Genomic DNA, 26,909 nt, shown 5'->3' with positions numbered 1-26,909 from the left:
AACCATCAATCTGGTTGCTTGTTGAAAATAACAAGCTGCTGGTGACTGTGTTAGCCAGCTCAGGCTGCCATAACGAGATACCATAGACTAGTGGCTTAAATAACAGACGTTTGCTTTCTCACAGTTCTAGAGGCTAGAAGTCCAATATCGGGGTGCCAGGAGAGTGGTTTCTGCTGAGGCCTCCCTTTCTGTCTTGCAGACGGCTGCCTTCTCGCTGTGTCTTCATGTGGCCTTTGCTGTGTATGAGCCAAGAAAGAAAGAGCCCTCTGGTGTCTCTTCCTCTTCTTATAAGGACTCCAGTCCTATCAGATCAGGGCCCACCCTTATGACCTCATTTAACCTTAATTACCACCTCCAGGATCCTATGTCCAAGTACAGTCGCATTGGGGTTTAGGGCTTCACCATACGAATTTGGGGGGTGGGGAGCACACAGTTGAGTCCCTAACACTGACTGCAGAAGTGTTGAACCCCACCTGGGAAAATGCTGGTTTAGAGCATGTACTAACATGGCCAGTTTCACTCGTCAAGCATCTGGTTCACAACACCATGCCGATAACTGATTTATTAAAATATATAAATAGATGAAAATCTCTAAATGTCTACAAAAAAGTGAAATGCAAACCATTTTGAAGGTATGCCATCAGAGCGCTCATTTTCATAAATTTTAAACAGTTTACGTCATCTTCAGAGGAACTTTTTTTCTTTAATAAAATCGTGGAATGGGATTTCTTGATGCAGAAGAGGAAAAGAATCTCTCTGACACTTTCTTGTCATGGGGTTTCCAGAGAAGCACCCCAGAGGAAAGATACAAACACCAGGCTGTCCTCATTTGTCCAGAATCGGGGTTTTCCGGGCCTTGCCCTACGCTGGCCCTCACCGAGAATGTCACCTGAGCCTCTGAAGGGGCCAGATGCAAGGTGTGCCGAAACCGGTGGCCTCAAAAACAAAACTGAAGAGAAACGTAAGCCGGTTAAGTGGGCTGAAGTTTGTTAGACGTGCTTGATTCCTCTGCGTCTGGAGTTCCTTTTGCCCTCAGGCGAGCGTTTAGCTTTCTGCTTTTTCTCCCACATCAGGATTAGGGGAAAGTAGCCGGTTTTGTTTTTCCATCCCCCTCACCCACCCTTCCTCCTCCTGTTCCTGAGGGAAGATATCGCATATCAGAGACGCTGCTGCTTCAGAAAGACTTGGGTACATCCTCAAATCTTCACTGAGGCCTCTGGGTATTAAAATTTTTATCTCCAGGGTTCAGAAAGAGTAAACAATGGTGTGGGGTACAGGGTGGAGGTTTTCCCCTTTCTAGGAAAAATGCTGATGATTAATGAAGGCCTCTGGGTAGCCTCTTAAATGCTCAGCGTCAAAATGTACACAAGCGCTTCCAACTTAGGGGGGCTGCATTTTCCTCTGTTTTTCTTGCCCATAAACCCAGTCTCACAGCTCTTGTTTCTTCTGGTGGGACTAGGATGTTCGATTCCAAGTCTTAACTTCTGCCCTATTATTTTTTTTAAAAGTACAACAAAACTAATGTTTTATGAGATTAGGATACATGTAAATTTTGGCATTTATGGTGAATTGTGGCTTGTTTTTCCAAAAGAGTATCAAAAACAAGTCCCCACTTCAATACTTGTATGAGGGTCTGTAGATGGCAGGACCCCCGACCGTTGCCAGATAATGTGTCATTTTTCCTTCATTCAACCGGGACTGCGGTTTTTGTCCTGCTGTCCCAGGATTTTTAAATGTCAAAAACGGTGACACCGAGTTATTTGGGTGTTTGGTTTGGCAGAATTGCCAGTTAAACAACTTCTTCTATCTCAATCCCTTCATAGAGACCCTGAATAAATTCTACCATTTACTAATATGTTGTAGGTTGGTAGGAGAACGAGTAGGATAAAGACTTTGATTAACATGAAGAATGGAAAAACAAAAATAAGAGCTCATGAGGTTAAATGGTAAAAGCAATTCAAAGTTTTTGACCGACACTTGATATTCTCCCCACGCTCACTGTGCGCATTTTCCCCTCTCCCCTCACTAAGTCTTTCCATGGTGGTTTTGCTCTTATGGCACTTTTTTTTTTTTGGCCTAATCTTGGATGGAATAACAAACAACAAGTGATATTTTTAATTCTGTATATTTCATTTTCGTCTGACTCATGAGAGAAATAAGTTGTTCTTAACCAGATTATTTCTAGGAATCTGGTCATTCTGGGCTCACCTAGTATATGGTGTGGTGTCCACACATGTCCAGGTGTGTAACCCAGAGCCAAAGGCCGCCAGGCTCCGGGGCCAGGCAGCCCATGGAAAGGAGTGAAGGCGGACCATGTAATACTGAAGGGAATGGTGCGGACTGCGGAAAGGTCATGGCCAGGGTATGGGGGGCAAGCTTAGCTCCACCCATGGCTGTGAAGTAGGGCTGTAAGACTAGTGGTGACCAATGTTTAGTGTTTCTTTTCTTGGCCTTCCCTCCCCAAGCAAAAAAATCTGGACTTTTATGAGAAATATCCTGATTTTTAAAATTTGGTTTATCAATTCAAAGAAATTCAAACCCAGTGTTGACAAACAAGTCTTCAGGTCACGCCCTGTCTGCTGAGCCTCAGATCACAACTTCTGGGGGGTCTTGAGCTCACGCCAGCCCTCACAGGCCCTATGGGTGTGGGTTAAGTGAGATTAAAAGACTAAACTTGGCCAGCTCAGCTGTCCCTTCCCACTGGCACAGGGACCAGACCTCACCCATTTTCCTCTACTCCCAGGCAGTGCTTCCCTCCCTGGCACCCCATTCCCCCTGTCACCACCCTTTACTCCAGGATGCCTTCCCTCCCAGGAGCTCCTCCCTGAGATATTTGGAGTCTCCAGGCTCCCACGGGAGTTCACCTGGTTGGCCACTCAACCCCTATGCCCAGGCTGCTGATGCTCGCCTCTCTCTGTGGGAGAAAGGGCTCCCTTCACGCTTGTGTTTTCTTCTCTTAGATGGAAGAATCCCATGGCTATTGCTTGAGATGTTACAGCTGTTATCCCTACCGCCCCGTCTCTTCTTCCTCCAGGGCATTCGCACGCAGGCTGCTGGGATGGCAGGAGTGAGGCCAACCTGAGGAGTTGCCACTTAGGAAATCAGAAACCAGTACCTCCCCTGCCCCCCGTGTCCTTCTGCTGATTCTGTGTATCATGCCAGACTTCCTTCTCCCTCTCTCCCAGGGCCACCAAGTCTCCCATTACCGTCAGATCTCTCACCTCTGGCCCCACCTCAGCTCCCCTCACAGAATCTGTGATGTATACCTGAAAATATCTGAATCCCAGTTTCACATATTGTCAGGATTCTTTTTCTAGGAGCCATCTTAGACCAGCCCCTTGAAAATCAAGCCGTCAGCCCATCAGCCAGTCAATCAAAGCTAGTAAACCAGTTCCGGCGACAGCTGCAAAGTGTCTCCCAGTCTTATTCGCCCAATTTCCATGGAGGCTCAATGGACACTCATTACAATGAATTTATTCTAATCACCATAATTGAATGTCTACTTAAAATATATGAGCTCCTTGGATAATTGAAAACAAACCATACTTCATTATCTGTGTGTTAGAGGAGCATAATCTTTGCAGTTGCACACTTACACCAACTTTTATGTTAACACTCTTCCAGGAGTAGTTTAGGGTGGGTATTTGGGATGCAACCCCAAATTATATACCTCTGTGGTAAAATGAACTATTTCATAATCTTTGTTATAACCTGGTTTCCAGAATGCAATTTCCAGAAAGTGGAGATGATGTCAATGAATAAGTAAAAAGCATGATGTTGATGCTAGACATTGGTCTACAGTCAGGTGATATTGTTGAAAGTTTTTGTGGGGAAGTTTTCTATTGATCATAGTTGAGTTACAGTGTTTATCACAAGTTCTGCCATATAAGGAATTATAGGTCATCTAAAGCAGGTTTCCTATACAGAGTCCGCAGGCTCCTGGATTTTGCATCAGTTCACGGTTATCTGGCGATAATGGTGGGACCACATTTAAGATCCTCAAGTTACATGAGAGCCTGTTTGTGGAGTTAACAAGTGGGTCATTGTGTCAACACATCGCCCCAAACCATGGAATTTCGTGTTCATAGATCTGGAAAGTGTTCTTAAATGTCACAGACTCCAGAGTTGCCATTTCACTAATCCAGAAGGAGTCTGGAACCCAAAGAGGTTACTGACTTGCCCAAGATAACAAAATTGCCTGGTAGAACTGAGATGCCACACACCTCCATTCCTCCGAGTCTCATGTCCTGTCTGTGTGTCATTTCATGAGCAGTAAATGATGGTTTAGATTGAACACATTCAGTTCAGCTTCAGGGATGGTTTTTATTATTACATCACTAGGCTGATTGGGAAAACCTCCCTCCCCAATACTCGCAGAGCAGCGTGATGCATTGGGGTTTGCCATTTGTCACATCCTAATTTGTCCAGACTCCTAAGCACATGTCTTATGTTTGGAGTCATACTGACACTGGGCAGTTGTCCCTGGCTTTGGGTACGCCGGGAAAGGTGACCACCTGGTCTTGGGAAATACCCAAGGCTCGAATGCACATGGTCAATTGTTAAGGCCCCTGGAAATAGCAACACAAACTGTCCTTTTGTCCCCCAGTCTGTCCCTTTGGGACCCCTTCTCCTTTTAGGGCTCCTTTGATGTTCATTTTGATCTGATTATACTTAGATGAAAATGCTGGGCAGGGAAGTTTATGTTTTGAGTTGCTGTGACTGCACCCACTCGGGGGCCCCGTCCAAGTGACTGAGCAAGAACAGAGTCATGGTTGCTGCCCAGTGTCTGGAGGGGGAGTAAGAAAAACCCAGAAGAGAGGCTGATAGATGCAGATCAGAGGCAGGGGTCACCCCAGAGTAGAGAAGGAAACCAGAAGATTCTGTAATAAGGGGACATGGCTACAGTAAACGTAGCTATTAATTGTGATGTGCAACAGTATATTTGCAAACAAGAGTGTCCAGATAAAAATCCAGGCTGGTGGTCCCTGTGGTTGTAATGCCAAGGATACCAGCAGTCTACGCTTCCAGGAGGTAAGAGGACCTGGACGGTCTCTTCTCTCCACCTGGCTTCCCCTAGGTATCCTCTTCTCAGCCTTCAGGTGTCAGTTCCCACATCGCTTCTGCAGGGAAGCCCCTGACCACCTCGAACCAGGCCTGGTCCCCCTTTCCATGTTTTCATAGCTGCCCTTGCCTTCCCTGCATAGTACACATCTCATAGAAGTAATCACTTTCTCGTGTGATGGTTCAGTGTCTGTCTCCCTGGCCACGCTCCATGCCCTTTGGGGTCAGAGTGTTGTTGCTGCATCTCAAAGTCTGACTTAGGAGGAGCAGGGCGACCATTTATTTCCCAGAGGGTGTTCTCTAAAAATAGCATCTTTTCCACGTTTTTTACAGTAGTAAGGTGACATGGAAATTTTTAAGATTCTGAAAACCATTTGGTGGAAGCCATAAGAAAGCGAGATCTTGAGACACATGGACAAGGTAATCAGATGCCATTTTTAAGTCCTATCCCATGTTCCCCAAAGCACAAGGGGCAGCTCTCCACCCCGTGCCCCCATCCCCCTACTCTGTTGAACCCTGCCTCCAGGGGTCACTTAGGGAGTTACTCAATAAATATTTGAAGGAAGAGGAAAATACGTGGGAGACCTGATAGCATCTCAAATAATTAAGGAACACCAAAATGGAGGTGAGGTGTGATTTGTCCTGTGTTTTCCTGGAGTGGTGCTTGAAGAACTTCAGCTCGATGTGAGGCAGCACTTTAAAGATTAGAAGTACCCGAATTGTGATGGACCATCTGAGCAGGGATCCAGGGCTTGGCAACTGACAGTCTCCAAGCAGAGACTGGGCATGCTCAGTGAGCTGTTGTAAGTGATCATTCAAACACCAGACAAGGAGCTAGATTAGAAACCCTCAGAGTGTCTTTCCAATATTGACATACTGTTATCATAGGATTTCAGTTCATACATCCCCCACTCGAAAACAAACTCCATAAAGGCAGAGATTTTTACCTGCTTAGTTCCCTGTTGTGTCTTTAATGCTTAGATAGTGCCTGACACATAGTAGCTGCTCAATAAATATTGTTGAGTAAGTGAATATATTGGTAGATATCAAATTCAAAACTATGCTTCTGGCATAGAATCGGTTCTAATTACGTGTTTGTTTCATTGACCAGAATCAAGCAGGCTGTAAATCAAAAAGTGAGCTAACATTTGGCAGTACACCACCCAGTAAAAAGCTATGGTCAACGTTCTGACTAAGCATGGAAAATCCAACTTTTCAGAGCAGAGATTCTGGAGGGGCTACTTCCTTAAAGGGGATGTGGCCAAGGGAGCCAGCAGGGAATGTGAAGCACCCAGAGACTGCAACAATGGCAGGAAGCCTTAACCATGGTTCCCTGGGACAACACACAGTGACCCCCAAGGGACCAAGGAGGCAACATAGCTAAAAGAGCCCAATGAGAGCTGGAACTGTGGACATGAGGTGGCCTCAGATGCAGCCACTGTGAAACACCAGACCCCTAATCAGCCGGGGAGCAGAAAGAAAGGCCATATTTCCCTCTCCTCCTGCCTCATAATATTGGTGTCTCCCATTGGCCAAACCCAGCTGGGAGCAGCCAGTAGGGGGCAGAGCATGCAGACCTGACCAGAGCAGGGCTGGGAAGGATGGGAAATAACCATCACATAAACTGATTTTTTTCTTCTATTTGAACTACACAAATAATACACATTCATTCAAGAAAATGTAGAGGGGCCGGCCTGGTGGCACAGTGGTTAAGCATGTACATTCCACTTTGGTGGCCCAGGGTTCGCTGGTTCGGATCCCGGGTGCGGACATGGCACCGCTTGTCAAGCCATGTTGTGGCAGGCATCCCACATATAAAGTAGAGGAAGATGGGCATGGATGTTAGCTCAGGGCCAGTCCTCTTCAGCAAAAAGAGGAGGATTGGTGGCAGATGTTAGCTCAGGGCTAATCTTCTTCAAAAAAAAAAGAAAGAAAGAAAAGAAAATGTAGACACTAGATCACTGTGTAGTGAGGGTCCCCCAGAATCCTACCTCTCAATGGCTAGTGTGAATGTTTTGGCTTTTTCTCCTTCTTTCTTTTTTTCTTTCATATACTTGTAAAGGATTCGAAAATTTCTATTCCGAATAAACCAAAATAAATTTGGTTACACTTGTTTCTTGGCCTAATTAAGATTGAACCTGCAGCCTAACAGAGAGCTCTGTTCCCTTTGTTCTGTTAACATAAACAAGTTACTTCATGTCCCTCTGTGGGAACTGGGAATTAGGCAAGTGTTTAGACTCACAAAAACTTCCAGCAAGTTTGGCTCTCAGCTTGGAGACCAAGTAATTAAATATGAGATGAAAGATGAGTCCAACCGGGCTCACCCTCCAAGATTGGAAAGGGGACTATACGTGAAGGCAAACTCCGTTCGCCTGATTTTCCTGTCAACAGAAAGTTCCTCTCCATTTTTAATATTACTTGAAAGGCAGTTTGAAAATAGGGGGAAAACAGTTTAGGAAAATAGAGGAAATGCTTATGGGCACAGTTCTTGTTACATCTGCAGCTGTCGAATGCTTCGTAACACTCATCACGCTTGTCGTGACTTAGCTGCTGCCTGGCCAGTCCCACTAGCCAGGAACTTCCAGAAGGCAGAGCTCTTGTCCCTTCACTGATCCCAGCACGGAAGCTGGTGTGGAGTGGGTCCTTGTTGAACGAGGGTGAGTAAGCGGTTGATGCTCTTAGTTGAAGTAGAGAAAAGGTGTGTGGGGCGAAAGGTCAGCAGGTCATTGCTATGTGTGCCAGAGCTCTGAAAAGCCTAGATCGGTACACATGGCAACCAGTGCCAGTTAAGATGGTTGCAATCATGCACCTAAGGTTGGCGGCCCTCGTTGCCTTCTTTAGTTTTTAAAAAAATCAAGTCATCTCAGCTCCTTTAGAAAGGAGTAAATTCTGCTTTCCTGGACTGAGACCTATATTGGGCTTTTACAAATTTCTGCCCGAATGGGATTGTCCTCATGACTTGGTTCAGGAGGCCAAATGAATAGAACCTCAAACCACCCCATTTCAGTTCTAGAAGTTAGATAGCCCCCCCGGGATAAATCTGTTTGCTCTCAGGTCGTATATCTAGAGGTTAAGCTGTCAGCCAGTGTGACATTGAAGGCAGCCTTGGGATTGGGGGAAGAAGACCAATGGTGGCGATCCTAAAGGATGGCATTCGCTGTCAGGAAGGTTCAGAGCCGGCTCAGAGATGTATGTCTGCTCTGCGCGGCTTCTCTCTGTCTCCCCCACAAGCTTACATCCTCACCTCTGCTGCTTTTGATAAATGTCTCTCTGAACCCACCATCGCAGTGTCTGCAGGCTGGGGTGCAGTTGGCGATGAGCTGAGCCCTCCCCCTCACTCCATCACCCTGGAGCTGTGGGGAAAAGGCTGCCCAAGGGGGCTTGTCTCCCTTCTCTGCCAGGACGTGAGATGGTTTTTTGCAAGCTCACATAAAGGTTACGAACTTCCATGGCTGCTCCTCTGAAACTATAATAGATTCCAGTTTTAATTATTATTTTGGAAAATACTCCTGCAGGATTTCAGCAGTCTCCAAGCCCATTCTACAAGTTCAAGTACATTTTTGAAAGAATGTTTCCGAAAGTATAGATTGTGCTGAACGCCTGTCGTTATGAATGGATTAGATGTGTGTTATCTCCTGGAGAAAAATGCATCTGGAAACAGACTGCATTCTTAGAGGGATAATTAGTTCATTGTGCTTAGCACAGCAAGTCCTCCCAGGGTGTCCTCAGAGATGGGACTGATCTAGAATGGAAAGCAAGAGACTATTTGTAACATATTGCTTGCTTGCTATCCAAAAATTGCTCAGTTCAGAAATAACTAAGACTTGATTTCATCGTTTCTGGACAATAAAGACCGAAATATCCTAATAGAAGAACAGAGTGAAAAATAGAGCTAATGATTGCCATAGAGGCCAAGGAATGAGCCCATGGAGGGTTTCAGAGTCCAAGACGTGTGCCCCTCAAGGCGACCTCAGTTGGTTTTCATGGCAGACTGACTGATACGTGATGGAGAAGGTACGTCGTAACTTGATTGCGAGGTAAGCATGGGATGTGAAAAAGTGTTATGAATAATGGGCTTTGTGTCTTTGTTTTCTAAACTCCTTATGACCATGGCTCAATACTGGCATTTGAGTGCAATAGGGGATGAGGAGTTATATTTTCAGTTGGATAATTCAAGAGCTGGTAACTATTTATTATTTATAGTTTGGTTTCCGTTATTAGATTCAACACACCAGGACTAACAAAAAATAATGCTTTCATTTAATTTCTCCCACACTTGAGTGCTTTTGTCTGCCTTAGACCTGTGTCTTTTGCTAAGAATAACCTTTTTAAATTTGTGAAGACAAACTCACTTCCCATTAAAATTATTTCACTTTGAAAATAGTCCTCTCGGAAGAAAAAACCAGATTAGCTTCTTGGTTTGTTTCGCACGGTATATAGTTTGGTTTGTATGACAATAGCAAGGCAGAATTTATAGTTGGCGACATTTTCTGGGTTTCGAGTAGGCTGTCTGGAAGAGTGTATGTAGATTTTTAATAAACAATGCAGATGGGGGTTAGTACGTTCAGTCTTACTTTCTGGAGGAAGGTCAGTGTGTCCTCCTAAGGGACATCCTTGGGGATGTGTGACACCTCTGGGCATGCAATTGACTTTAATGTTTCTCACATTTATTCTGGGATATGTGTAGAAAATATAATCTCATGCCCTTTTCTTTCAAAGAAAAAAAGTTCTAATAGACTAAAAGAAAATCAAGAATATTTTGTCAATGGCCTGTGCTTTAGAAAATAGTTGGTTTTCCCATTTTTCGGGGGCATTGTGTCACAATGGCAATCTGTTAAGTCACAAGATAATCAGGTTCCCCCCTCCTCCAGCAGTTAAATTGTTATGCTCCATATATAAAATATTAGTTGTGTTTTGAAATATTCCTTATAACTTCTAGCACCTTTGTATCTGAACATGTAAGATTATTTTCTAAATCTGCCTTATCCAGTATTGATTCTATAAAGCAAAATCATTCTGACTCTAAAAAACGTGCACATGCCTTTGGCCTCCTTTCTTTCTCCGGGCCATTCTTTCATCCTTCGTTGCCCAGCTTCTTGGAGCCGTTGCCTGGCTGCAAAGTCAGCGGAGTATCTCAATTAGGTCAGACCTTGCGAAGCCCCTAGAACGGCATGCTCTCTGGGCTTCCTCCCCCGCCCTCCCAGACAAGCCCATCCTGGCCTCCTGCCTAAAAGACCTGTAGATTGCCTTGAAAGGATGCTCAGGCTAACTCATGCTACTGTGGCGCTGACTCCTTACCCTTCCCAGGGGAGAGCAGAGTTTTAACTGATGGCTTTCACCTTAAACCAAAAAGAGCTGGTTTTTCCTAATGGAATTGCAGGCCCTCTGGGAAATTTCTGGACAGGGATGTTTTGAAATGGTGGGGCTCTCTGGTCTTCCTCTAGTTGGGCCGTGAGGCTCGCCTGCAGTTGGCTCGCTGGCTGGTTTGTGTCCTGCTGGCTGTAGACACGTCCTGTGGGCTCTGCTTTTCTACCTCTGTGACCCCACTCCTGACGGGGACACTGAATAGCTCCCATATTTCCTGATTGTGTAACCTGTGCTGCGAGGGAATTAAGAGCGCTTTCCAGTAAGAGTATCTTTTTTCCCCAACAAGGCATAAATGTGCATTTTATCTGTGGCCACTGTCACTATTATTTAAAAGGAGATTTTGCTGAGCAAAAACAATCTTTTCACCTACTATTAATATTGCCAAATAAATTATGCAGCAGGTAGTGGCAAGGAGACCAGTATTTGTGCCTTTTGCATGTCATGTGATTTATTTTGCTGCGTGCACCAAAGTCCAGTGGCAAGACAGCAGGGCACCTGCAGGAAATGTTAATAGCCTAGTGTAACAGGTGTGTGGGATATGAGACAGAAAGGACTGGAAAGCAAAACCATCACAGAGCTAAGGTGGAACGAACAGAGGCCTTAAGAAAATACTGAGACACAGAAGGCTCTCAAGTATGAAAGAACCTTGAATGTTGCTCAAGAAATGTAACTTTCTCTTTCCTTTTCTTTTCCTTTGTGCTATTAGGTGTCTGTGTTTTCCCTGCCCAAGCCCTGTGCACTCTATTCATTTGTTCATTCATCCAGCAAATACTTGGTCCTGGGAGAAAGATACAGGCAAAAAATGTGTGTGTGTGTGTTTGTGTTCCCTGCTTTGAAAAAGTTCACAATTTTAAAAACTGGATTCAAAATACTATGAATCCTGCACATTTGTGGATGCAATATAGAGCAGTTTCAGTACCTTGCGAGTGAAACGAGACGTCTGTACTTATCCAAGTTGATGATTTTGCTAAAGCAGGAATCGCAGGTGAACTGACAGATGGCTGACCCATGGGATCCAATGTGGCCTGTGCTGTCACTGCAAGGCTGTCCTTCAAGCCGAGCCACTTGTCCAGTGGAGACGTTTACAGACCGCCCAGCAGCCACTCTCAAAGCAGCTTTGCTGTTTTCATTCACTTGTAGTGTACACAGCATCTCTCAGAAATGGCTTTTAAAAACTATATTTCTTGGCCAAAAAAAGAAAAATTCAAATACAATAATATTTTATTGGAAAATAGACGTAGTTAACTTGTGATCTGAGGCTATACACAGAAAACAAATGGGTCAAGAAGAAGCCAGGAGCCTCTGTGTATAATACCCCATCTAAGAACTTAGATCTTTGTATCTTCTGCGTGAATATCAAATCTACAGTACAGGGAGGCTCCCTCCTCCCCAAGCTGATAGTCCAGAGTAGGAGAGAGATGCTTAGAAAAAAAGGTAAATATGAGACCACGAGATGCTTACTGTAAGTGTAATAACCAGCCCTGTAACAAGTGGAAAGACCAGTGGCCTGGAGTTGTTGTGGAAGACTTGATGGAGCTTGTAAGATTTGGGCTGACTCTTAGCTAAACAGACATGGATCTGGGGATGTAATCTGGGGGCAAGAGAGATTGCCGTGGAGGTCAAAACGGAGGATTAACAGAGGACCCCTCCACGCAAACTGCCTTTTCAGCCTCTGTGAATTAATGATTTCCATCACACTAGTGAATTTTGCGGGGGAGAAATCATTGCAAGAAGTTGTCTTCTGAACTAACTGATAAATCCATTAAAATGGCTTTTCCTTTACTTAAGTAGCCCTGTATATGTTCAGCCTTCTTTGAAAGGAAATAGGCATTAAAACAAATTATCCTATTATGTTGTTAGTTTAAAGTTACTTAATAGGTATGATAGAAACAGCTATATTAAAGATGATCAGCTAATTTTATTTTCCATAACCACAAATGAATGCTTTAAATGGAACTTTATTTAAAGGATATTAATCCTTTGAAATAGTTTAGTTTTAGGTGTCTATACCTGGGCATAATCCATATTTTGAGTTTTTGCTCCATGGTGCAGTAGTATCAGTTTTCAACAAGTTTTTTACTTCTGAAAACCTTCGTCCCAAGAACTCAATTTCTTTTTCAAATATGAACCTTTTGACTCTTTATATAAAAATAGATATAGCATTTTAAGAGGGAGAAGTGACCTTAAGGAAGTCAAAATCCAAAATAATTTGAAGGTCTCTCCTACTAAAGTTTGGAAGTTAGATCATACTTAGTATTTATGAATATAAAATCATAGAACTTAAATGTTTTTCTAAGAAATGCTTCTAAATTTACATTTTAGGTATTTGTCTTCAGATCGATTTGTAAATACTGTTTTTTTAAAAGTCAAGCTTCAATGTATTCTTACTTAAATTTGCTTACTTAAAACTGTATTAGATATCTTGTTAACAGAAGCTAAGTACAGTATCCAAACTTCCTTCAGCTATGCATTATTCACTGCCCACGCCCACCCTCCAAACTTCACTTTAAAACTTACGCTGGGGCCAGCCCAGTGTCCCAGTGATTCAGTTTGGCATGCTCTGCTTCCGCGGCCCAGGTTCGTGGGTTCGGATCCCTGGTGTGGACCTATACCACTTGTCAGCCATGCTGTGGTGGCGACCCACATATAAAGTAGAGAAAGATTGGACAGATGTTAGCTCAGGGCTAATCTTCCATCAGCAAAAAAAGAGGAAGATTAGCAACAGATGTTAGCTCAGGGCTAATCTTCCTCAGCAAAAAAACAAAACAAAACAAAACAAAGTGTGTTAAAGATGTGTCCATTTACTTTGAAACAAACTTATAATTCGGGAAGTCAACTTGAAAATATCAGAGCTCCGAAGATCTTGCTGCTTTTGTGGAGTTTAATGAGAACAGTGGCTGGAGCCAAGGAAGGTAGAGCCCCGGCTGCTTTAGGAGAGTGTGGGTTGTATTTGATGTTTACAAAAGAATGGCAGTCGCGGGGTGTTGCTCAGCGAAGTGTGCATTTTCAAGCTCCCCACAGTGGTGTCTATTGTCCTGTTTCTCAATTGAATGATGTCATGTTTCATTTAAGGCTCTTAGTGATGCTGAAGTCTGTGGTCTGCACACTGGGGGGAAGAGGCAGTGAGAAAGTTGCAAATCAGGTTTTTGTAAAGCCTTTGTGTGTTGGGTTTTGAGAGATAGAAGCTGACTCATGCCATATTTCTACGGAAGGAGCTGCACAGACTAGTGAAGCCTTCTTGTTTTACCTGACTGAGCTCCCAGTGAGGTCACTGCATCAGCTGAAGGCAGGCAGACAATGTGGCTTACCCTGGGGAGAGGACAGGTAGGTGCTAACGTGAATGTGGCTGAAGAACCATGCCTGGGCAAACTCGCTCCTTCTCTCTTGGAGCAGCCGGAGACCGGCCACACCGCTGGGAAGCTGTCGCCAGGGATTGTGTTCACAACACTGTGCAAGGACAGCAGCTGGCGTGGATATGTTACAACTGTTCTGTTGTAAATGCGATGTAGAAAGAGTTCTCCAACAATGGAATTCGTCTAGAAGGCGATTGTTTCCTCCATCTGAACGGCAGTCTGTCTTAGATTGTTTTTGCCTTGTTTGGTTTGGTGTTTATCTTTCCTTAAAGTTAGCCTGAAAGATCTAGAGAACTGATGTCTGAGACTCTGGGGAGAAAATGAAAATCCCAAGTTTGCTCAGCGTTTTAATGTGCTTTCTTTATGAGGTTCCTGTGGGCTAAGCCGGGGACCAGAATAAGTGTTTGCAAAGTTTATGCTTAGCAACTCTACTGACGAAATTTTGTCTGAGTCTGGTGGTAACCAAAGTTGGCTTAGGAGATGCAGGTTCCATTTTGAGTGTTTATTGGTAAAAAATACTTTTGTTCAAAGGAATGATTCGGGAGGAGGCATGGATTATGTTCACTGCTGTTGCCCATTGAAATCTGATTTTATTTTGTTTTATTAATTATTCTAATTTAGTGATACTAATATTTTGAAAGAAAATGTATCTATTTGGCATTTCTTTTCATTCATCATATACTGAACATAATAATCAATTATTTTAATTTTAAATATTTGATACAAACTGAGGTCGTGATTTTAACTTCCTTATATAACCTTTACAGATTATTAAAGTAATACACTTGTTGAAGAAAAGTGATATTTCCAGATAAATACCACAGGAAAAAAATCATCCATTCTCCTACTGGGTAAAACCAATGTTAATATTTTATTAGATATCCTTTCAGTCTTTTTCTAATGTGGATCATAAATAAGTGGCATTTTAAACTCAAAATTGGGATCGCATTGTACCTATGTTTTGTAAAGCACCCATTTTGCTCAACTGTATATTATGACCATTTTCTACACCCTTAGGGATTTGAAAGAACATGACATTTAATAGTTTGATGCTGTACCTTCTAGATGGATTTGTTTACTCTGGACTCTATTGTTAGACACTTTGCATTCTCTTCCTCCTCCTTTTTCTCTAAGAAAATGTTATTGAGCCTAATGCCTCCCTCTCAGCTGCACAGAGATGTTGTTGCAACTGCGTGTGTTCAATACGGATGGAGTCTGTATATAGAACCGCCATTGTTTAGTTACTCTTTAGACTGATTTCAACACTCACAGGAAAATGCTGTTCCAAGGGAAGCTGGAGCATAGATTATTTTTTAATCTAAATTAAAAATAGTGTTGTCTAGCCTTTGGCAAAGTCAGTAATATATTTTTCATCATCCAAGACCTGGCATTAGTAGAAGAAAATTGCTATTTTGTGGTTACTGCTCATGCTGTGATCCCAGCCAGGAGTTGGGCACGACACTTGTGACATCCAGTGACTTGCTGTCTGTTTCAGGGTTGGAGTCACCTCCTGAAGGTTAGATGGGGCCTGGGGAAGTCATTTAGTCTAGCGGCCTCACTTACACACAAGGAAGCCGGAGACCCAAAGATTGCAATCCAGACCTCGACAGGGCAGGGCCAGGGCAGAAATGCAAATCCTCCCACCAAAGGAGGGAGTGTTATGTCATCGCTTCATTTCTGCCTGGTCCCCTGAGCTCTTTCAGTACACATGGTTGGGCATGTATCCATTCCTTTACACACACACACACGCTATGGAAGCCCTTTTGGCACATTGGCACCATGGGTTTTACACAAGTAGCTTATGTTTAATGCTCCATTTCCTGATCTCTAAGCTCCTTTGCTGCCCTACTATTTTATGCGTCTATATCCACGTCCAAAGAAGAAGGGACTAGAAATCAGAAACCATAGTCTCTGATTCACAATTCGACTTTGAGCCCGATGTTACCTAACCTCTCTGTTTATTTTTTTCCTTCTATAAAATTTTTAAAAGCAATGACACATGCGAATGAACTTGGAGGCTTGGTTCAGTTTGTTTTTTAGGATAGTTTTGTGGGGTTTTTTTTTGAGAAAGATTAGCCCTGAGCTAACATCCACTGCCAATCCTCCTCTTTTTGCTGAGGAAGACTGGCCCTGAGCTCACATCCATGCCCATCTTCCTTTATTTTGTACTTGGAACGCCTGCCACAGCATGGCTTGATGAGTGGTGCTAGGGTGGTGCCCGGGATCCAAACCCGTGAACCCCCAGCCAACGAAGTAGAGAGCGCGAACTTAACCACTTGGCCAATGGGCCGGTCCCAAGGGTAATTTTGATATAGAGTTAAAGCAGTGGCATGTTATGGTAAGGCTGACCTGTTCTAATGGAGACTGTTCAGGCTATCTCTTGCTACCTAACAAATCACTCCAAAACCTAGTAGTTTTGAACAACAACGATCTTTTATAATCTCTCAAAGTTTCTGTGAGGCAGGAGTTTGGGACAGGCTCTGCTAGCTGGTTCTGCTCAGGGACTCATGAAGTTACAGGCGGACCTGACAGTGCTGGGGTCATCACAGAGGCGTCTCATTCACGCGTCTGGTGTCTTGGCTGGAAACACTCAAACAGCGGGGGCCAGGCAGCTGGGGTTCCTGGAGCATCTCTCTGCATATCCGTGTGGTTTCCCCACATGGTTTCTCCAGCGCATCAGCTTCAGGATAACCAGACTTTTTCATGTGGTGGCTCAGGGCATGTCTAGCCCCAATTATTGCAAAGTTCCTTCTGTCTTTATGCTCTGCCATACTCTAGGGCATGGGTGTCAGGTTTGTGGTTCAGGCAAAGTTCCTGCCGCATCTGGGGCCCACTTGGAAACGGGCAAGAATGTGGAGGAGGAATGATGTCTAACACTTGAGGAATGAACCCCCAAAGGGGCACGTATCATTTCCATTGGCGAGAACTTGACCACATGGCTGTGTCGAATGGTAGGGCGGCTGGGGAGTGCGCTCAGCTGAAACTTCACTCAAGAAGAAGGGGGAGTGGATTTTGGTGGACAACCAACAGTGGGCTCTCAAAGTGATAACACAACCCCTAGTGTATCTTTTACCCCTGTCTATCATCTCCTTTATCTTCCACACTAACTCACCACAAAATAGCAGACGGTAAAAGTACAAACAGCTGCATTTGCATAAAAAGCCTTAAGGGAATTCCCTTAGGCTCCTTTTTGGCCAAACTGGCATGCCTGTGCCCTCAAAGGTAGAAATTCTGGAGTCACCACTTAGGTAAGGCAATTTATCTACTACAGTAGCTGCCTGAATGATCTGACTTAACCCCTACTCAACTGCGGTAGCCATTGTACCTCTTAGTTTCCGCTGATTAGCACAGGAATCAATTAGTAAAATTATCTGAATATTCAGTACCAGACTTCATAGCTTGCAGGAATCTTTGTTCTCCATTCAACCCCTCACCTCTTACTTGAACAAGAGCGTTTTTGCAAGACGTCTCTTCCCAGCCTAGATCTTGTTCAAATACTTGCTTTACTGACTCTTCAATGGGAACAAGATTTTTTTTTCAACTATTTATTTTGGAAAACTTTTAAGTTTACAGAAAAGTTGCCAAGATAGTCCAGAGTTACCATACGCCCTTCATCCAGCTTCCCCCAGTGTTAACATCTTGCCCAACCATAGTGCATTGGTCAAAACTAAGAAATGAACATGGTAACAAGATTTTTTACTTCTTCGTTACCAAACAGCTGCAAATAAGTAGGAAAATCGTATTCTCAGATTGAATGCTCTGAACACGAAAGAACACGTGGGATTGTAGTCTTGGCTCTGCCATTAACACAAGGATCACATTAGTATTTTAGAAAACTGAGAGGTGAAAATTCATGTCGCAATGTAGTGGCTTGTGTCTATTAAGCTATCCACTATCCCAGAGGTGGATAGGGGACGAGGATTCTCCCCAAGTACCTGGTGTTGTCTTTGAAATGGATGAATGTGTACTTCTCATAACTTTAACCCTTAAAAGTTTGGGGTGTTTTTGAATCACGAAGTCAGTTGTTTCCGACTTTTGAGGCTCTACCAACGACTGGCTCTTTATTAAGTGAGCTTTGCTGGCTGATAGAATAACTTCTTGCTTACACCTTAGTCTCCCTGTTGCTTCCCCTTTCTGAGTCATTCACAGGCAGTGTATGTCATAAGGAACTACGTAATTTTAGATATCCTTGGTCTTGAGCACAACACATTCTCATGATTTCCGTGATAGTCTTGCGAAGGAACTCAGGTTAGGTGTTCGAAGTCTAGAATAGCAATGAGCCGAATTTGGGAATCCTGGTCACTCCTCAGCCCCTGCTGTGCACTGAGCTCTGGCTCGCCTTCTGAGCGCTCCTCGGGGGTTGGGCAGAGTGGTTGCTGTGGACCGTCAGCCCCCGTCCCACTTGTAAACATGGTCACAGCAAGTCTGTGCTTTACTTGCCAAGGAAAGGTCTACCTCACCCCCAAAGCAGTCTGAGAGACAAGTTAGAGCTAAGAAGTGCTGCTTCTGAGTCTGGCAGCGACATTCCGAAGGAGAGCAGTTGGAAGTTTGTAGAGCCACCAAATTAGAGCGCGGAGTTAGAGCGCTTCCACCTAGCAAAACTTAGAGAGGGACCTGGCATGAAGGAAAATGTGCAAAAGCGCCTCTCCACTGGGGCCGTGTAGCATTTTTTCTTTTTGTTAAGGATGGCACAAGAAGGAATATTTTATTTTGATAGCTTGTGGGCGAACAGTACTTCTAAGAGTCATTAGGACACCAAGGCCCCTCTGCATGCGCATCCACCCCCACCTCCTCCAGCTTTCCCACGGGCCACATGGACCAAGAGCCTCAAGGTTCGCAGAACCGGCTTATTTTAGGGTATTTGTGGTCAAAAGACCCACTGACATGGGCCATTAGCAATATCTGGCAAGTTCTCACAAGTTGCTGTATTATTAGCCCTACGTTTGGAATTTAGTTAGAAAGAGAAGTTATGAGAAGGAAAGGAAAGCAAAATAACAAATTACCCAAATGTTAACACAACCTGCCAACATCTTGCACTCTGGACAGAGGATAAAGCTTTCTGGCTCTACAGCCTTCTATCTGGGTATTTCAGTTTATCACCAGAAATCAGCTACCCCAATATCTAGGACACAGTGATTGTCTACCATCTCTATTTTTGCTAACTCCTAACAATATTGTGTATTAATGAATGGGCTAAGAAAAGGTCAAACTTCAAGTTGTATACACCTCTCCACTCACTACTATTTGAACAAAGCTTGATAAGGAAGTCAATTCAAATCTTACAGACGAATTGTCTGGAAGACTTCTAGATCAGCATTGACCAACTAAAATATAATGCAAGCCACATATATAATATGTAATTTTCTGGTAGCCACATTTAAAAAAGTAAGATGAAACTGGTGAAAATAGTTTTAAGATATTTTATTTAACCCACTGTTCCAAAATATTATTTCAACGTGTAATTAATATAAAAATTATTAATGAGGTATTTTATACTTTTTTGTTTCATACGAAGTCTTTGACATCTGGTGTGTATTTTACACTTACAGCACATCTCACTTGGGTCTAGTTGCATTTCAAGTGCTCAATAGTCACGTGGCTACTGGCTACGGTGTTGAACAGTACAGCTGTGGAGGGAAATATTAATCATTGGTGAGTGTTTTAGGAAGAGTAGGCCAGACAGGGTGGAAATCTCAAGTTATTTTGAGGGAGGTGAGAACAAGACTAGACAGTTTTTATGAGGTATGTTTCCTTATGTGAGAAAACTATAATTTTCTTCTAAGCAATGAATCAACATAAAAAATGTTATCCATTAGCAAATGCAGTCTCATATTATATGCCATCATATGACCTAGCTTTAAATGTTTCACTTCAGTCATTGGTAATTTGGGAAGGTATTTAATTAACCACGCTTAAACACTACAGAAAGCAAAGATCTCAAATATTCTATTTTATAATATAGTGCCTGGTAGGCAGTCTGAAGAAAAGGTGTGTCCGGTGGCCTAATGCATGGCCTGTATGGGAACATATGAAGCCTTCTTTGAAACAGGGCCCAGTTCATGTTGCTATTTAAGATTCACCCATGAGGGGGTCCCCTGTTGATCTGGGTTTCACACCCCACTTTTCTCTACCTTTGAAAATATAAAAGGCACTATCATTCCTGGCGGCACAACATGGACTCCTCTAAAACATTGGGCAATTTTTTGTTCCTCGTTAATCCCTCTGTCCCAGTACCGGCTGGCTAACTTGGAGTAAAAGTAAGCAAAGAAATGAGTCTCTCTGTTGTGTTCATTTTTCACCAGTCCTGATAATGAGTATTTGCCAAGAGTTATATAACTGTTAAATATAGTTCTCTAGACTAGAGAGAAGATCGATTCTTGTCTAGTCAGAAAATCAGCGCTTGTCCTGGAGACCAGTGTATCCAGATCTGGGCGGCGGGGTGGGGGGGTGGGGGTGGGGGTGGGGGAGTTGATCTAGACTTTTCCAGATGCTTCGACTTTCATATAGAGTATATCCAACTTATGTTTGGCCCTAACTCATAACCTCATTGGACCCTTGGAACCTCAGAGAATCCTCATATATTTTCCAAGTTAGTTCCCAGTTCTGAAAGTGAGATCAACCTCATGGTTATAGTTATGGTGGATGCCAATGGGAAGAAAACCTCGTTGTGCCTGCTGTTACTCTGAACTGCCCGGGACTTTCTTAATGCAGTCCTGAACGTGGCAAGCATCCTTGGCTACAAGCATACCTAAACGCCCACCTGCTTCTTGGATTTTTGCCACATTCAAGTTGGATCAGGCCTTTTAGGGCAAGTGCATTTTAACTGCTATAACCAATCCATGTTTTATGGGCCATAAAGTTGTTATAGAGCAAGCAGAAAGAATATTGCAAAAGCTTTAAAAATGTGCAGCAAACTTATACCATGTGGTGGTGGTTATGCTGATAAATTACTCATTTCCTACAACTTACCATTCCTTCTTGTTGACTTGAGTGTCTTTATTTTATATTCATAATTTTAATATTTGCATTATAAGTTTGCACTGTTTGCCATGAATATAAACTATCTAGAAAAAGTCAGGATGTTGATTTGATGGATTCTTTATATTTTAGAAATATTGGTACCAGTTGTGTGATGATCTTTATTACAGCGTCAAATGTTCATATTCCTTTTGAAAAATGATCATTAATCTATATTCTTGTTATTGTGTTTGTCTTATTATAACCTTCCAAACATAAGTTTCACTCCTCTGTTTTTCTAACAAAACCCGTAAACATGGGTTTTGGTGGTAAGGTAACCTGCCAAAATGAGGCAAATTTCTTCATTGATCACACTCTGTTGTGAGGCATTTTATCTCTATAAACCTGGGATCTCATTACTAGGGGGAGAAATGGTGATCCCGCCTTACAAATAAAGAAGATTGGAACTTTGCGTGTTTCACGAAAATAACTGCTGAAAATTCAAATTTCACGTAGGGCCCTTTTGAACCCAGGGTTTAAGTGCTACAGATATGTGACCTTTTGACTTTACAGATACTTTCTTTCTCTGCCCTTTCCTAGACACCAACAGCCCCATTTCTTTAAAAGCGGTTCCTCTTTTTATTATTTAATTGTGTATTTACCTGTCGTGTTATCTAACTTTACATGTGGAGGGTTGTAGATAATCAGTTATTCTCTGTAACAGTGTAACTCCACATCTATCACAAGTGGAACGTCGGCTTTCAGGGAGAGACAGAGAAATATGGTGGTGAGAGGGGAAGTTTTAAAGGGGGTGTGGTTCTTAATATTTTGGTTTTTCTTGCCCAGTATTAGAAAATTGTTGTCTGTGCGACACTTTTCTTTAATGCTGTATGCAAGTAAAAAGTAAAATGGTCAACGTCCATTAAATCAAGTAGTGGTGGTTTCAGGAGGGTGGCTAAAATTGAGTGGAATTATAGTGGAATACTTAAAATGTAGAACGGTGTTTCTGGAAAATCCGTAAGACTCACAGAGGATGAGTTTTAAGCACATAGGAATCACTTGTGGTGCTTGTTAAACCTATAGATTCCTTGTGCCCTGACCGCTGAGCCTTTAATCTAGTAAATCAAGATTAATCTGCAGCCAGTAGTCATTCCAGGTGGTCACACTTTGAGGCAATGGATGCAGTGCTTTTGAAACCTTCCTGTGCATGCAGGTGGCGTGGACATCTTGTTAAAATGCAGACAAGTTCAGTTGGTCCGGGGCCGTGCCTGAGACTCTGCATTTCTAACAAGCTCCCAGGTGATGCTTTAGAAACTCTGGCTTCACAGCCCACCCTCCCATGGGGACCTTTGTGTTTCCTTCTACAAGTAACTCGCTACCTTTCTGGTTTAACTTAGACATTGGGGTTGGGTTTTAACCTCCTTTAAACCTTCTGCTTAAATAGAATTTTTAAATACTTGCTTATTTTTCTCATCTTGTCCTTTTGCTTGTTTTCCATGGATGTAGATGCGCACCAGTTGCATCTTGAAGCGCCAGCAGCTGTAACAGAAGTTCCAGACCCCAGGACCACAGCCAGCCCTTCCAGCTCCCAAGACCTGAAGGCCATGGAGCTCTCTGACAGCGACCGGCCCGTCAGCTTCGGCTCCACGTCGTCCTCGGCCTCTTCCCGGGACAGCCATGGTTCCTTCGGCAGCAGAATGACCCTAGTTTCCAACAGCCACTTGGGCTTATTTCCCCAGGATAAGGAAGCGGGGGCCATAAAGCTGGAGCTGATTCCAGCCAGGCCGTTCTCCAGCAGCGAGCTGCCGACGGATGGCCCAGCCGCGCCTCAGAACCTGCACCAGGGCAGTGAAAGGCAGCCCCGGGCCCAGCGGAGAGGGGAGCCCAGCGGGGCCACGAGAACGGGTGCAGAGTCGGCCACCAGCCCCAAGCTCCTCTACGTGGATCGAGTTGTTCAGGAAATTCTGGAGACCGAAAGGACTTACGTGCAAGATTTAAAAAGCATCGTAGAGGTAAGGCCCACTTTTTTGTTTTAAGTTTGCCGTGCAGGATAGATAGGCCTGCAAAATACAGAGCAAAGCCAGGTGTCAGGAATGCATTGTGAATGTTTAAACAGATCATAACGTAAGGCAAACCCTAGGGGCGTACTCACTGCGTTAAAATCCTCTTAATATTTGCATTAGTGAATTACGTGTTAGAGGCAAGAATGATGATACCAACGTGGACACCAGTATGTTGTGTTAATAAATCCTGCGCCGAAGATCTCGGGGTTCTCGCAGATGATGGAGCCGGACCTCAAGGCTCCTGACTTGCAGGTGTCAGGTGTGTCTTCACTGTCATCACAATTGTCTTCTGGTGTCTGGGAGCTTCTAAAACGACTCACAGCTGTGTCCCACCTCCAGAGACTGCGATCTCGTGGGCCTGTGGGGTGGCTGGGTGGTGGGGTTGTGGGAGATCTCCTGGTGATTCTACTGTGCAGACAAGGCTGGGAACCGCTGTTTGATGCTGTTCTCTGTCTTGGTGTTTTGGGGAAGGTGGCGAAGGGTAGAGAAAAACTATGGGCTTTATCTGGTTTGGGGCATTTACTTCCTGTTCACTTTTATAGTAAACAAGTTTTCATAAATTATTTGACTCCATGCAAACTGAGCTCGGCTTATGTGCCAGATCGCATACTCTGGAAATCCGATTATTGATTTGACCTTGATTTATAGATGAGTTTTTACAGATAAAGAATTACCAGAGCAACTCAGCTGTTAACTCATTCTCAGTTAATGTTAAAAATATTAATATTTCAAAAGCAAATTGATATATTATGAAGCTACACTTACCTGTAATACACCAAATTTTTTCATTGGTTAGTGCCAACTTCCTGTTTTAGACTCTTAATCTAAAATATATTTCAGAGTATAGCAGAATATTTGCTAATGAGCATGTTCTCCACCAAATACATACATTCTTATAGCTTTAGAAAAAATATTCTAAGGCACAATTGTGTTGAGTTCCACAAATGATGGAACCAGACACTGTCTCCTAAAAATAGTTATGACATAAGTTCCCAGTAAAAATAGAAAAATCAATTGATGCTCAACCGAAACAATATGTGAGACCAAATGTAGAGTAAACCCGGCCAACTGGTTTTTTAATTTCAACAGTGATGTCATTTGTACTTGAGAAGAAATACCTGTGAAACCGCCAAAAATTTTGCAACCTCAGGAAATTAATGGTTGTCAAAGCTGTCTTTGGTCTATCCTTTTTTTTTTTTTTTTTCCCTTGGAAACTTCAAAACTCGCCGGTAACCTTTAGTTACTGAACTGGGATCCCATGATCACTCTTGTTTTTTCTGAGGCTGGTTGATAAACCTTGGGTAGGAAGAAATAAGGTAAAAGATGAATGAAAGAAAACAGATCAAGACAGAATATTTTTTGTTTAAGAAAATTTCGGTGGAAGTTCTATTTCAGGCTATGCGAACGCTCTTGCCTTTTTTTCTCTCCCCAGGAATTAACCATGTTTTACAGTAGGGGTTGGTGGACTTTTTCTATAAAAGGCTAGAGAGTAACCATTTTATGCTCTCTGGGCCCTGAGATCTCAGTCACAATTGCTCGGCTCTGTTGTGGTAACTCAAAACCAGCTGTAGACGGGCCGGCCCAGTGGCGCAGCAGTTAAGTGCGCATGTTCCACTTTGGCAGCCCGGAGCTCGCTGGTTCGGATCCCGGGTGTGGACATGGCACCGTCTGACAAGCCATGCTGTGGTAGGCGTCCCACATATAAAGTAGAGGAAAATGGGCACGAATGTTAGCTCATGGTCAGGCTTCCCCAGCAAAAAGAGGAGGATTGGCAGCAGTTAGTGCAGAGCTAATCCTCCTCCTAGAAGAAAAAAAAAAAAAAAAACAGCCATTGACACTATGTCAATGAATGGGCGTAGAAGTTCAAGTAAAATGGGGTAAGGTTTGACCCAAGGGCCATAGTTGGCTGACCTCTATAGTAGACTATAAATTTGTGCCTATGTTTCATCAACTGTAAAATGGGACTAATAAATAGTATGTGCCTTGTTGGGTTATGATTATGACAATTAGACTAGATATTATATGAAAAGCTTACACAATAGTGCCTGCCGAATGATAAGCAATTAATGGAAACTGTCATCCTCACTAGCCTCCTCCCATGATGGTTGAGAGTGATCACCGTTTATGTCCAGGCATACCTCGGGGATATGGTGGGTTCGGTTGCAGACCACCACAATAAAGCGAAGATCACGATAAAGTGAGTCACGCGAATATTTTGGTTTCCCAGTGCATATAAAAGTTATGTTTACACTATACCATAGTGTGTTAAGTGTGCAATAGCATTATATCTAAAAAAACCAATGTATGTACCTTAATTAAAAAATACCTTACCGCTAGAAAATACTAACCATCATCTGAGCCTTTAGCCAGCCGTAATCTTTTTGCTGGTGGAGAGTCTCGTAAAAAACACAATTGTCTGCGAAGCACAATAAAACGAGGCATGCCAATATACTAGCATTTATAGGCTATGTTTTACCTTAATTCTTGCACAAAAATAATCAGGTCAGTCAATTCACTGCAGCAGAAATTTAATTAGGAAAAAAAATTTAAACAGGTGATTCCAACATTATTTTGAATGCATTTGGGTTATTTCTGATGAATCCACTGAAGATCTGAGGTGGCACATGATCAGGGAAAGGAAGGTGGAGGGTGTTGGGAGAGAGGGTAATTGGGGAGAAGAGTCCACACACGGAGGGAGGTACCAAGGTAGGAAGAAGCAGATGCTGCTTTGTTCCAGAAGTCACCCGAATGCTTTGAGTTCTTTACCCTCTCTCCACCTGGGAGAATTCAGAACCTCTTCACATCAGGGGCTAGTTGGTGAGAGCCTCTCCACATACTTGTGCTGTGTGACCCTCTGTCAAGATTGCAGAATGGCTAGACCTGTTTTGTCTAGTTCTTTCCTTTATGAAGAGTAAGCAATTATTTTCCAGCTTGTGGCAACTGCCCAGTAAAGACTGTTGTAATGGGTATTCTTTGAAAATACAAAATATCAATTCTTTAAAATGTTTCCCTTGATCCATGTCAACCTGTTTTTATCATTCTGTGGTTAACAACCTCCTGTGACAAGCTCTGACCACACCTAAAAGGCAGAGCTAGTTGGCCCTTTCTAGCAAGGATTTTTTCTTTTCTTTTCTTTTCTTTTTTTTTTGGGGGGGGGAAGATTAGCCCTGAGCTAACTACTGCCAGTCCTCCTCTTTGTGCTGAGGAAGCCTGGCCCTGAGCTAACATCCGTGCCCATCTTCCTCTACTTTATTTGTGAAGCAAGGATTATTTCTAAAAAAAAAAAAAAAAAGTCTATTTGTTTGTAGAGATAACTAGTAAGTTAGTTTTCATTTACACAGTAGCACAACTTCAGACTTTGTGTGCTCTGCTTTATTAAATCTCATCTGATATCCTTCCATAGTCATTCTCGGTTGAAGTAATTTCCCCCATAAGTGGTACATTTTATCTGTATTCTGTATGATACAGAGTCCTCACAGACTAGATTTAGATTTTGTTTTAGGATTTATCAGCAAAGATTTTTGTGAAAGATCATTGATGTACACTGGTATCAAAGATGTTAACACAATGTGCTGTGACATCTTCAGTATGGTCCCAAATACCATTAGAGTAGCTTCTTTCTTTTTTTTTTTTTTCCTGCTTTTTCTCCCCAAATCCCCCCAGTACATAGTTGTATATTTTTGTTGTGGGTCCTTCTGGTTGTTCTATGTGGGATGCCGCCTCAGCATGGCTTGATCCGGACCGGCGAAACCCTGGGCCGCTGAAGCAGAACACGCAAATTTAACCACTCGGCCACGGGGCTGGCCCCAGTAGCTTATTTCTGAGAAGATGTCCTTCTAACCTCATTTGGGCAATAGGATTTCCCAGGTGTTGCTTATACACACAAAGAAGGTTGTATGCCTTTTTTTCTCCATGTATAGAGACACTGTATTAAAATAATTCCAAGTATAAGGTAATTTTCCTTTCCCATGCCATTTAGGGACCCAGAAATTAATTCCTAATGCTTTCTGAAAATTTACCTAAAAAATGTTGTTCTTATTCCTCTTGCTCTTCATTCCTTTAATTCCTCCCCGACCCTTCTCTCTGGGTCCCCTGTCTCCCCCCCCCC

The 26,909-nt window shown here is 43.1% G+C and overlaps 1 protein-coding gene across 4 annotated transcripts in view; it reads left to right on the top strand.

Moving 5' to 3' along the window:
- Nucleotides 1-26,909, top strand: part of PLEKHG1 (pleckstrin homology and RhoGEF domain containing G1) — a 218,751-nt gene that overhangs the window by 110,354 nt on the left and 81,488 nt on the right. For 3 of the 4 annotated variants that reach the window (XM_046669950.1, XM_046669951.1, XM_046669949.1), the window contains one exon: nt 22,245-22,750. In XM_046669950.1, coding sequence (XP_046525906.1) covers nt 22,343-22,750 — 408 coding nt within the window. In that variant the 5' untranslated portion in view covers nt 22,245-22,342. Of the gene's footprint in view, nt 1-13,635; nt 13,753-22,244; nt 22,751-26,909 lie in introns of those variants that run through there. The other variant, XM_046669952.1, reaches the window with a different exon arrangement.

Source organism: Equus quagga, chromosome 8 (genome assembly GCF_021613505.1).
Source record: "Equus quagga isolate Etosha38 chromosome 8, UCLA_HA_Equagga_1.0, whole genome shotgun sequence".
Lineage (NCBI taxonomy): Eukaryota > Metazoa > Chordata > Mammalia > Perissodactyla > Equidae > Equus > Equus quagga.
This window is presented reverse-complemented; position numbering and strand designations above follow the sequence as displayed.